Here is a 12,636-nt window from a genome sequence, read left to right as displayed (position 1 = left end):
TCTCAAGACCACCCGTACGCCATTTGCTACGTCGCTCGGTGTTTCCTTGGCCACCGTAAGGGATGCAAGAGTGATTCCTGCTCCCGCCAAGTGCGAATTTTGAGCAGTAAATTATTTTATATGCGGAATATCCTTTTTCATAGGCAAATTGCTGAGGTTTGTGGTCAGGAGTGCGTGTCCAGTCAGCCATAGGTTCATTGGTTTCTTGTGCTTGAAAAAAAAAAAGAGGAAAGCAGTTTACATGCTAATTTACTTACGTACAGAATTTATTTAGTTATTTGTTTATATGTTTATTTATTTTCTTATTACCTGGAGTAGAAAGCACTGAAGAAGACAGTGAATTTGAATAAAAGGCCATACTTCTCGACTGCACGAAGCAGTGTAGTTTTGAGTTTTACAACGCAGACAAGACCAAAAACTGAAACAAACATAGGAGACAGAACTTTCGCTGTTGCGTTTGTATTTACTTTGTGTCGTGTTTTTTTTTGCACCTTTAGCTAAAGAAATGCGCCACTGGATTGCCTAAAGAACTATTCTTCGAAGTGTAGCAGTATAGCTGTTGGGTAAAGGAAGTAAAGCAATCATGTACAGCGTCTTCGAGAAATGAAATATGTCTTCTTGTTTTGCGATGACAAATAATGCTTCACTGAAAGTTTTGTCGTGAGTTGCATTTGTCACATGTGAGCAAAGCTCGTTTTTGTGTGCAGATGGTCAGGCACAAGGAAACGACAGGATTTTAACCAACAAAAAACTTCGACAAAAATTTATTACACCTGATAATAAATTGCTTAAACCTTACGTTTAACTGTAAGCACTGCGATAATTTTATTGGTTTCCATGTTCCCTGCTACGCAGTGGTCCCACGGAAGTCGCTCGAAGATGTGAAAACAATGCTGCTTAATATTCGCAATGCGTACGCCGAGACGTTCGAGAATTCAAGTTGGGTTGAAGGACAAGATCGCTTTATTGCCCTCCAGAAGCTCTTCAAAATGCGATCATACGTAGGAAGTCCTGAACGATACCTGGATCCCGCATACGTGGAACAACTCTACAGTCAGTATTTTTGCTTTTGCATGCTCCACACGCTCACGCAGCAATTTCGAAATTGTGGCCGTTATTTGAAATATATCTGTATATATATATATATATATATATATATATATATATATATATATATATATATATATATATATATATATATATATATATATATATATATATATATATATATATATATATATATATATATATATCTGTGTCCGTTTAAACGGCAAGCTATTTATATCTACAACTTACCGCTGCTCAGTCAGGAGCATCTCGAAGAGAATTGTGTTTTCAGCATTAGCAGCAAGATGGTGCAATGAGCACGCGTTGTCTCCCGCTCACCTACGCTTACTTCTCCCGGCTTTGAGAAGGATAGCCCTTATCTCGCAGTGTCAAGGAGGGGAAGATGGTGCGCCTTGGTTTAACGTGACTTTGACATTTGTAACTATCGCTGAAACAATACGCGATAAACGCTCAACAACCTGTGTTTAGAACATGTTTTCCTTTTTTGTTATTACGATTCCTATATAGAGAGATCACCCGTGTTTTTTTTTAGCTGCCCATGCTGATAAGAGACCCGTGAGTAGGGCTATTCTGTAAAAGATTACGCCTATTATTCTAACTCTCCTTTCACTTCTTTTCCGAAACAAATTTCGCGCAACACATAACAGAATGAAAGTACTATCACTGTGTGAGAATTGGTGAAATAGCGAGGCTTTGTTTTTGTACCTACAGAATCGTTCCCAAATGTACCACTGAACCGCCTTTTCCCATCATGGATTAAGGCTATGTCCCTTTCTTGCCATCAAAAATGGGCCGACCGGACAACGCATATATTTGACGAGACGGACGTGAAAGCACATTACCAACCTGACTTTAACCTAATTGTCATACCAACTGCCATTATTACACGCCCATTGTATTACCTTGAAGCTCCACAGGCGCTTAATTATGGTGGCCTCGGAATGGTAAGTTCTTTCACACTGTGTCCAAAGGATCTCGAGAAGTGCATACAAAAACCTATCATCACAGCCGAAGAATCTCTATGAAAAACAGATTCTAAAGAAAGCAACAATGCAGGAACCATGTACTACCGGTGTGCTGCATACCTATTATGCAAGTATAAGCGAGTATTTCATTTCTGACGCATATTGGCAGCTATGTGAAGAAATGCTTCTCGTAGCAAGTTACACGTGTTTGATGCAGCTGTTAATTATTACTGCAGTTTCTTGGGCATGTATGCTAGAAGTAACACGTATACCAGTTAGGAGCGTTCACTGCACGTGTGCTCATTCCTCTGTTAAAGAATCAAGCCCGCGGAAGGCCCTACTTCCTCGTGAATAAGCTGCAACGCTCACCATAAAGCAACACATGCAATTCCTTCTCTGGGAGCTAGACGGCTTCAAGAAAAAAACGAACAAATGTGGCTGACACGTCTGTACAGAAATCAGTATACAACACAAAAGTGATACGTGTTTACATGCGGCAGTAAAGTTTCAACACGAGTTTTCTAATCTACACGGCTCACGATCGGTTTTAACAGCTGAGTGTTTCATGCCGCTCTCCACCATGGCTCCTCTGACATAGCTTCGTCACGGAAGTGACGTTGATTGATTAATTGAAAACAAAACAGAAGGCAAGCATCTGCTGCGCGAAATCGCACCAGCAACCTCTCGTTTCCCAGCACGCGACGCTAAGCACTCCACCAAAGAGCGTACCTCGCACGGAATGCTAACGGCAAGCCATTTATAAACACTATACCCTGTTAGGCAGGGCTCAGAGCTTCTATGAAGAAATGCGTTTTCGTTATCAGTGACGAGATGGTCTGACCAACTCGGGTGGGGAGCTCAGGAAGGCCTTCGCCTACACGAAACAAAGCCTCCACGGAGCGTGGCCTCTCCAGCGCGCACGCTTAGCAACCTCGTAGTTATGGAAAGGACGAAGGTCACCTCGTATGCTGCGCCAACTCGTTTACGAAAGGAGCGCGCTGCTAAACGACGACGCAGGAAAAATTCCGACAGTTTGCTTATGTCTTGTGTACACTTGTGCACTCGTTTCACGCCTCTTTCTTTTCAGTATGGAGCTGAGACAGCCGTTACTCCGCGCTGGTCTTGTTTTTCCAATTTCGTGCGTGCTTTGTGCTTGATATGCGCGCTGCAAGTTTCGAGCTGCTTGCCGTTCCTAACAGAACTTTGCGATTTGTTGCTGTTGCTGGAACCTGCCTAATAAACGCTTAACTACCTCTGCAAAAAAAGGTTTAACTTTCGTGTTAGACCGACTTATATATATAACGGGACCAGCCACTTCGTTCCCTAGGAGTCAATCCCAACAGCTTTAGGCATAAAAAACTCCGGCAAAGCTGTTTCCAAAATACATCCTTTGCTATCACTATTTCCGGCCCTCTGAACTTTATTTCAGTGAAAGATTTCTGTTCTTTCAGATAGTGGGCCATGAAATTATGCACGCATATGACGCCAAAGGAAGAAGCTTTGACGACGAGGGAGAACATCGACAATGGGCATCCCGCAGGTTCATGGAAAAATACAGGAAGAGGACGCTTTGTCTCAGAAGAACGTACAAACTTGCCGTAAGTACAGGCGTTGGATATGCCTGACCAATCTTGCAGCAGATAGAGGAGTTTTTGAGGTGGCTGCTCCCCATGAATACTTCGGGAGAATTGAGCAGAAAGTACGATTTTTATGCTTAGAAGCAATTTTGTCATTAGAAACAATAGACACAGTTTTTTAACATTGTGTGCTTTCTTCTCGTAAATCATACTGCTGGAAAATCTTGTGTAATGAGAAGAATTTCAAGTTACATTAACTTGATTTGCAAGTATCATGAAAATTGTTCGCGTGAAACACTCTTACATAATTACGATTGAAGCATTCAGCTAATTTTGAATAATCAAATTCGACCATCAAGTGCCTCCGTGATTAATACAAAATACTTTTCTTCTTGTTCACCATATCAATGCGTATTTCTAAAAATGATTGTAATCGGTTCTTTTATTCAACAATATAAGAAGGACGACATTGAAGATACCTTTAAATAGAGCGTCTGCCTAATGGTCAATATATTAGGTGCACAAACCAGACAGACAAGAGAGGTCACGCATTTCTGTGTCAGTCAAGCTATGGCTGCTGGTCTACGAACACATCAAAGGAACATCGATAAATAGCTGGGGCCACAGCTTGTTCGTAGGAGGTTAATCTGAAAAGTATTTCGTTATTTCTGTGTTCGTAGGGAACAAAAATGGAACGGTTGAAAATACACATGCTACCTGTAATTTTGTACAGTGCACGGACACGAACAAGCCTTTCGGTAATAACGACTGTACTGCCCCTTGGCGTTGCGTCACATGTAAACATACAGCCTCACGCTTCTTAGGAGAAAAGCTCATTGGGGCCACACTCCACTCTCGCCGTTGAAGTTCCGAGCGCAGGGGAAAACAACAAATGCACGCTGGCAGCGAGCGCAGGACGGGGCGGAAGACGCCTTCTCGCTGCAGCGCGTGCTGCGCTTGCCCCACACTCACTCGCTCAGCCGTTCCCGCCAACAAGCGCTGCAAACATTCTCCCTACGCACTTCCCACCCTACGCCTTCCTCAAAGCCAGAAAGGACGCTTAGTCATATGCTTCCCAATTTAAGAATTTTCGCTTATCGACTGTACTCATACACGAAAGCGTCAGTTTTAAAGACAATAGTCTTTCTTGGGGACCTTCAATGGAAAAATTTTGGTGTGTTTATCTGTCTGCCTCTTTGTCTGTCTGTCCGTACATTTGTCTGTTTGTCCGCCCTTAACGATATCTCAAACGGCACCAAACGGCACCAAACGGCTGACCACATCCGCAGCGCCCCCCCCCCCCCCAAATATTTCTCAAGACTTAGCGTTCATAGTTGTGCGATTGTCAAGTAAAAACCAATTATTGCGCATATCTGAGGCGCCATAACCACACGTTGATGTTTTGTATTTCTGCATTAATGCTAAAAGAGGCACACACAAGTAACTCTAAGGACTGTAGCGTTTATTGCACTACGCTGACACTGCTTTGCTACGACGACACCGTGGCGGAACCTGCCCGTTGCTTTGCGTTCCACACCTTACCACCTCCGAGAATGGCGCACAACTTTCTTCGCGGGTGCGCACGCCTTCGTTTTCGAATATAACTGCCAGATGGCGCTCGTGTCTAACGTGCCTCGATGCGCTCGTTCGCCGCCGCTACACGCTCGAGGCACTCTGAGGCAGCGCCTCCAGAATACCATTCACCGATTTTCTTGCGCAGAACATCAAATAAGTTTTTTCTTCACTCTCTTCAAACGCAAGACTATCGTCTTTCGACGCAATTTGCAGTGTAACATGCAGATTTCGAACAAAGTTTTTTATCAAGATTTCTCAGATCCTATTATTTACTTACACAAGTAATACAATATCGCACGATATTTATTCCTCTATTGTACTTTTTGACCACCCTAACAATCACTTACACCATCATTTATTGTCCTTGTACTGAGCGTTATTGAAACAGAACACCGCCAGCTAATGCAATGTATGTGATAACCGATGACGGACTGAGAGGTTGTTTTCAAGTGCAGATTTTTATCCATAAGAAAAATACTTATGAGTGCGAAGCGCGAGCGTGTGCACGAGCTGGAGATGCTGGACTGCTCGAGAATTTGTGTCCTTACTGGCTGTCTGCCTATTACCTGACGTTGCTATTAAACTCCCTTGCAAAGTGTTGGAGGTGCTGGGTACGCAAATCTGGAACTTTGAAGCCGGAAGCTGCCCACTGTATCAGCAATGCCTGATCAGACAACCGAGCAAGGCGCCACCAAGGAAAGCACGGCCCTATCTGAACTGGTCATCGTGCCTACCACCCTGCACCAACGGGATCACCCCTTCTTTAGCGGCACTGAGGACAAAGATGTGGAAGACTGGTTGCATCTGTTTGAAAATGTGAGTGCTGCCAACAAGTGGGATGACCCCTCGAAATTGTAGTATGTCCTATTTTATCTCAAAGACGTCGCCTGCCTGTGGTTCACAAACCACTGTGCTGAGTTTACCACTTGGGCTGCTTTCAAGACCACCCTGGCAGCTGGGTTTGATCGGCCCGCAGTACGCAAGCTGCGTGCTTAACAGCGCCTACGCGGACGTGCATAAAGGCAGGGTGAAAGCTTCACACACTAAATTGAGGATGTTATGAATTTATGCCGGCTCTTTGACCCTGCATGACCGAACAAGACAAGATCAGGCATACCTTGAAAGGCATAGACGATGATTTCTTTCAAATGTTGCTGGCGAAGGGCTGAAGTACCGTATCCGAACTTGTCACCTTGTGCCAGATCTAGGAAGAGATTTGCAAACAACGTGCATCAGTTCCGAGGTCGAAGGCAGCAGGCGACTCTCTCGCTGCCCTGGCCGTCGGTGGCGACAGCACATTGCTGGAGCAGATAAAAGAATATGTACGCGAAGAGGTCGCACGACAGCTTTCGTGTCTCTCGTATCTGCCAACCATCGAAGCACCGACGAACCGCCTAACGCCGACCATCAGGCAGGCTATTCAGGAGCAGTTCTCCGAGACGTTCCCATTACCTATGTCTCCCTCTCCACCAACACCTGTTGCCGCGCCACTGACTTATGCGGCCGTCGCGGCAATGCCTCCATCTCGTCTGCCATTGTATACGCCACAACCTGTGCCACCGTTCACCGCGCCGTTTCCAGCAACACAGCAGCATGCTGGAAATCCTTGGCACTCTGCTGACAACCGGCCCATGTGTTACTTTCACTGAATTCTAAGCCACGTTGCACGTCTGTGTCGTCGGCGCTTCGCAGTTAACGCACCAAGATACCCTGACTATGCGTTTCGGCCTCCATACCACGCACCGCACGTGCCACCTGAAGTTCACGAACATGACGCGCAAGCTGCTTCCAGCACTCGAACCGCCACTTCTCGACGTTCTACTTCCCGCTCGCCTTCTTCTTCAACAAGTCGTCGTTCTGTATCGTCTATGCGTCGACGACCCACCTCTATTGAGACGAAAAACGCACTGCCGCAGCTCCGGAGGCACGAGCTGCGTCGTAGTCTAATCGCTTAAGTCATCGCCTGTCTCCCACCAATCTTAATGATGTAATCGTCGAATATGTACGAACACTTGCACTCATCGATACCGGTGCCGCGATATCTGTGATAAGTCAAAGGCTCTGCCGCTCCTTTTGTAAAGTGACGATGCTTTCTCCCGTGGTTTCTCTTAACACTGCGAGCGCCCAACAAATTTAGCCCGTCGCGGCATATACAGCAAAAGTGGTCACTCGAGACGTGTTGTACACCATTGAATTTCACGTGTTGGCTTTGTGTTCCCACGACGTCATACTAGGATGGGATTTCTTATCACGTCATCACGCCATCGTGGACTGCGCTCGGGCCGAAGTGGGGCTGTTACCGTTTCGTTATGCGCCTTCTGTTGATGCGGCCATATCTGGTGTGGCTAACTTTGTCGTCGTGGTAGACATTGACCTTCCTCCTTTCAGCGCCCAGTTTGTCCGTGCCTACTGTGCTTCACTTTCTGATGCTACCATCCTATTCACGTCATCTGACATCTTCGATAGCCGCCACCACACATCGCTGCCATTCGCCGTTCTTGCGCTTTGTCAAGATACTACCGTAATATTAATTTCCAATCCTAACTCGTGCCCCTCAGTGTGCGCCTCAACGAGACGCTCGGCCACATTCAGCCTATTGATGAAGGTACTATCATGCTTGCCGATTTCTTTGACACCAAGCAGAATATGGAGCTGCATGCATTTCTTCCTCACCTTGCCTCGGACAGCCTGTCTTCCGATGCATTTCACCGTTCTATTGACTGCCATCTAGCCCCGGCTCAACGAGAGCAGCTTGTTACCCTGTTGCACGAATTCAGGCGTTCGTTTGACTTTCCCCAAGCGGTGCTAGGAAGGACGAACACCGTTGTGCAGACAATTGACACAGGGAAGAGTACTCCTTTGCGCCAGCACCCCTATCGTGTGGCACCGGCGGAGCGTCGCGTAATTGCAGAACAAGCAGACGACATGCTACAGCGTGGAGTCATCAAGCCTTCTTGTAGTCCTTGGTCTTCAACAATTTTACTCATAAAAAAATATGGTTTGATCCGGTTCTGTGCAGACTACAGGTGCCTAAACAACAATTCAAGGAAAGATGTTCACCCACTTTCCCGCGTAGACGACGCTCTCGATTGTCTCCAAGGTGCAGAATTTCTTTCCTCGCTTGACCTTCGCTCAGGTTATTCGCAGGTCCCAATGGCCTATTCTGATCGTTCGAAAATGGCCTTCGTCACAGCAGATGGCCTATATGAATTTACCGTAATGCCATTCGGACTCTGCAATGCGCCCGCCACATTCGAGCGAATGATGGACCGCATTTTGCGCGGTCTCAAATGGAACATATGGTTGTGCTATCTGATGACGTTGTGGTTTTTTCATCCTATTTCACTTCTTATCTCACACGTGTGCGTAAGATACTACAGCGCCTTACCACCGCCAGACTTCAGCTTAACCTGAAGAAGTGTCACTTCGGGGCTAAACAACTGACCATACTTGGCCATGTCGTTTCGAAAGCCGGCATCCTTCCCGACCTTGACAAGCTTCGTGCTGTTGCTGAATTTCCTAAGCCGACTACAGTTAAGGAACTACGAAGCCTTGTGGGCCTGTGCTACTATTTTCGTCGGTTTTTCCGGAACTTTTCGTCCATCCTCGCTACACTCACCAAACTCCTTGCTGGCCCTGCAGATCTTTTGAATTGAACAGCAGCCTGTGACGAATTCTTTGCAACACTGCGCCAAATCGTTACTTCACCACCCGTACTGGGCCCTTACGACCCTACTACGCCGACACCGAAGTACGCACGAATGCGAGTGGCGTCGGCCTTGGTGCAGTAATCGTGCAACGCTTACCAGTTTTTATGGAGTATGTAATCAACTATGCTAGCCGCGCCCTCACTAAGACAGAAGCCAACTATTCTGTTACGGAAAAAGAGTTCCTCGCGATGGTGTGGGCGAGAAAAAGTTTTGCCCCTATTTGTACGGCCAAACTTTAGATGTGGTAACTGACCATCACGCGCTCTGTTGGTTGGCTTTACTGAAAGATCCTTTTGGTCTTCTTGGACGTTGGGCACTAAAACTCCAGGAATTCGACATAAGCGTAGTCTACTGATAGGGGTAAAAGCACTCTGACGCAGATGCGCTTTCACAACCACCCGTGAAATCTGATGATACGGAAATATCAGCCCTTTACCTTCCCCTCTCTGCCGTCAGCGTCACAGACATGTCATCCGAACAGCGGAAGGACCCCTGAATTGTCTCGCTCTTGAATATGCTTTCTGACGCATCAACTTCCGGTTACCCGCGTGCTCTTCGCCGCCAAGCAACGCATTTTGCCATACGAAATGTTCTGCTATACCGTCGCAGCTATCAAGTGGCGGGTCGTAAATGGCTGCTAGTCATACCCAGGCGTATGTGGTCTGATATGTGCAAATATTTTCATGCTGAACCGCAACACGCACACGCCGGTGTGCTAAAGACGTATGAGCGGATTCACCAACGTTATTACTGGTGGGGTATGTACACGTTTGTACGGAAACACATTCGCTTATGTTCCTTCTGTCTGCAGCGCAAGACATTTTCTCAGTCAGCCGGTCAACTGCAATCTTTACCATGACCTCCACGCCCATTTAACCATGGTGCGATTGACCTATACGGCCCACTACCGTGCTCTGTTGGTGGTAATCGATGGGTGATTGTGGCTGCCGACCATCTGAAAAGGTACGCCGAAACAGCAGCGCTACCTTCGGCTGGTGCTCGTGACGTTGCTACCTTCATCCTGCATCGGTTCGTTCTTCGTCATGGTACACCACGGGAGCTCCAGAGTGACAGAGGTCACGTGTTTTTGTCCGAATATCTGCAGCAGTTCCTACATCCATGCTGTTCAGTACACCGCACATCAACAGCCTACCACCCGCGAACAAACGGCCTCACGGAACGTTTCAATAGAACCTTTGCAGACATGCTCACTATGTGTATTGATTCCAACCACTTCAATTGGGATGTCGTTCTTCCTTTCGTGACGTACGCTTACAATACGGCGATTCATTCAACAACAGGCTTTCCTTCATTTTTTTATATAGTCGTGACTCATGCAGCACACTCGACACAATTCTGTCATACAACCCTGATGCCTCCGAGTTCAGCCCAGCTTCATAAATGGCCGAACATGCCGAAGAGTGTCGTCAGCTTGCACAGTCCTTCACAGCTGATAATCAAGGCCTCCAAAAAGATCGCTACGACCATGATCTTGTTCAGGACACTTTCCCGTTAGTTCTCTCGTGTGGCTCCGACTGCCTTTGCACTCTCGTGGACCGACTCTCAAGTTTGCACCGAAGTATACGGGCCCTTATCGCGTCATACAGCACCATTCTTCTGTCACCTATGTGATTGAACTGCTCAAGCCGTCCACGGACCAACGCCGCCTTGGTCTTGAGACAGTCCACATCAGTCGCCTCAAGCCCTGCGACGACCCTTTTGTTCTCTTGTCATCTTTAGTCGCCAGGATGACTCGTCTTCATCGGGGGTATTGTAGTGGGGAATTCGCTAGGCAAGGACAAGTGGGACCATCTCTGAGTGCGAAGCGCGAGCGGGTGCGCGAGCTATAGACGCTGGACTGCTCGAGCATTTGTGTCCGTACGGGCTGTCAGCCTACTACCTGGCGTCGTTATTACACTCTCTTGCAATATAAAAAAGTAAATATTATATTTGCATGTCAATGATCACTGTTTTTAGCAGGGCTCATATATTCGCTTTCTTGTAGTCGCACTCAAATACAGTATTTTTTAATAAGTGCCTATAGTATTTTGAATTACAACTCATTTACCGGTGGCAAAGCAACATTATAGATTATTTGCAGTTTCGCAGGATAATGCTATTTATCGTATTACTTCAATTTCTTAGCAGAAAGAACTGTAAAGCTCAATCAATCTAAGTTGAGATACCTCGGTCCAGAATCTACAGAGAACAGAAAGTTGTTATTTCTCCTTGTTTCTTGTACGCAGCATATTCCAGCAAGAGAAGCTGTTGCAACTTACAATTTACAAAATAACGCACTACTGTTGCACGAGTGAAAGTGATACATCCTTACAGAAAATTACCTGTATAATGAAAGACAGTGTAAAGTTCTGCAGAATCTTTTGCGGAGTAGGTCAGATGTGCGCAAGGTCTACTCATCGAGCGAAGTGTGACAGAGCGAGCATTACAACTCAAAATCATGTCGTTGTTACGGGTTAGTTGATGACCTGTTTATGCTTTTGAAGAATACAGCTTGCAAGGGGTACGCCTTTTTTGTTGCATTTTGTTGCATATCTACACGGGAATCATATAAATGTCGCCACGCGGTTCGCCAAAATTGTATGAACCAATATTAACGCGCCTATAGAATTTATGCACTTAAGACCACCCTAAGATGCACAGTTTCCATACGTTTTGTCTTTATCGTGTTAAGATTTGTCAATATCCAATACCAAAAAATCTTTATAGGAATTTCACTAGTGTTAGAGAGATACTGTTTTGCTTTTCAAGTACAATACAATGAAGCAGCGTACTGTAGCGTGGCTGGTTTTGATGACTTTTGAAACGTGTGCGTAACGCGCGCAATTTAAATTCTGACTATTCGCAGTTGCGGCGAAGAGCTCGCCGGGACGAGGTAGATGACTTCACCGAATCCGAGATTTTGGCTGATCATGTGGGTGTCAAGACAGCATACAAGGCGTTCTCTTCTTTGCCAGTTATGCAGCGTACGCAAACGTTGAAAGGTCTCAACGTATCGGCGGAACGCCTGTTCTTCATATCTCACTGCATGAAGATGTGCGCAGAGTATAGCTTTCAAGAGGGCCGCCACGCACCTAAACGGCTGCGGTGTATCGTGCCACTTATGAACATGCAAGAGTTCACAAATGCGTTTGGTTGCAGCGGTGGACAGTTGATGAATCCAAGGAAGAAGTGTGACTTCTGGTCGTAACAAGACCGAGGTCAAGCGCAGTGTTCGGGTCTTACTGTGGTGTAGGCTGAACTCCGAAGTTTAAAAAGCGTACATCATTGTCAACATTTCATTGATTGTATATATAGGGAAGTATTATTCCATGGCCCCATTTTCATTTTGCCTGCCCCCTCCCTATTTTCTCGACTGGGGTATAAAAGCGAGACAGCGCACAGTCACGCGTTTTGCTTATCTCGTATCTCTCATGTAATACCGAGATTCTTGCGTAAAGATCTGTACCGTTTTCTCGAAAATATCCGTAATTCAATACGTTACCAGCCCCTCTTCCTCTTTCAGGTGTCCCTTATTTATTTTTCTATGCAATTGTTTTTCTTTTACTCTAGTCTTTGTTTTTCATGTGTTGCATAAAAAATATTGTTCTTTACAAAAGCTCCCGCATTGGCGTTTAGCTTCCAATTTTCAACTAGTTACCTACAAATACAATGTTTCTATTATCCATAGGACCTGTGATATATATTAGGGTGTTTGTTATCAAAAGTTCACATTTCAATAGT

General features: G+C 45.8%; 1 protein-coding gene across 1 annotated transcript in view; it reads left to right on the top strand.

Annotated features, from left to right (window-relative positions):
- LOC142802930 (neprilysin-1-like) overlaps positions 1–12,126 on the top strand; it is a 14,712-nt gene extending 2,586 nt beyond the window's left edge. Inside the window, exons 2-5 of the mRNA XM_075888014.1 lie at positions 856–1,053; positions 1,780–2,012; positions 3,485–3,631; positions 11,762–12,126. Of these exons, the coding sequence (XP_075744129.1) occupies positions 856–1,053; positions 1,780–2,012; positions 3,485–3,631; positions 11,762–12,103 (920 nt within the window). The 3' untranslated portion in view covers positions 12,104–12,126. The remainder of the gene's footprint in view (positions 1–855; positions 1,054–1,779; positions 2,013–3,484; positions 3,632–11,761) is intronic.
- The last annotated feature ends 510 nt before the right edge of the window (positions 12,127–12,636 follow it).

Source organism: Rhipicephalus microplus, chromosome 3 (assembly GCF_043290135.1).
Source record: "Rhipicephalus microplus isolate Deutch F79 chromosome 3, USDA_Rmic, whole genome shotgun sequence".
In the NCBI taxonomy this organism is placed as follows: domain Eukaryota; kingdom Metazoa; phylum Arthropoda; class Arachnida; order Ixodida; family Ixodidae; genus Rhipicephalus; species Rhipicephalus microplus.
Note: the sequence above shows the minus strand (reverse complement) of the source record. Positions and strands in the feature narration are given on the sequence as shown.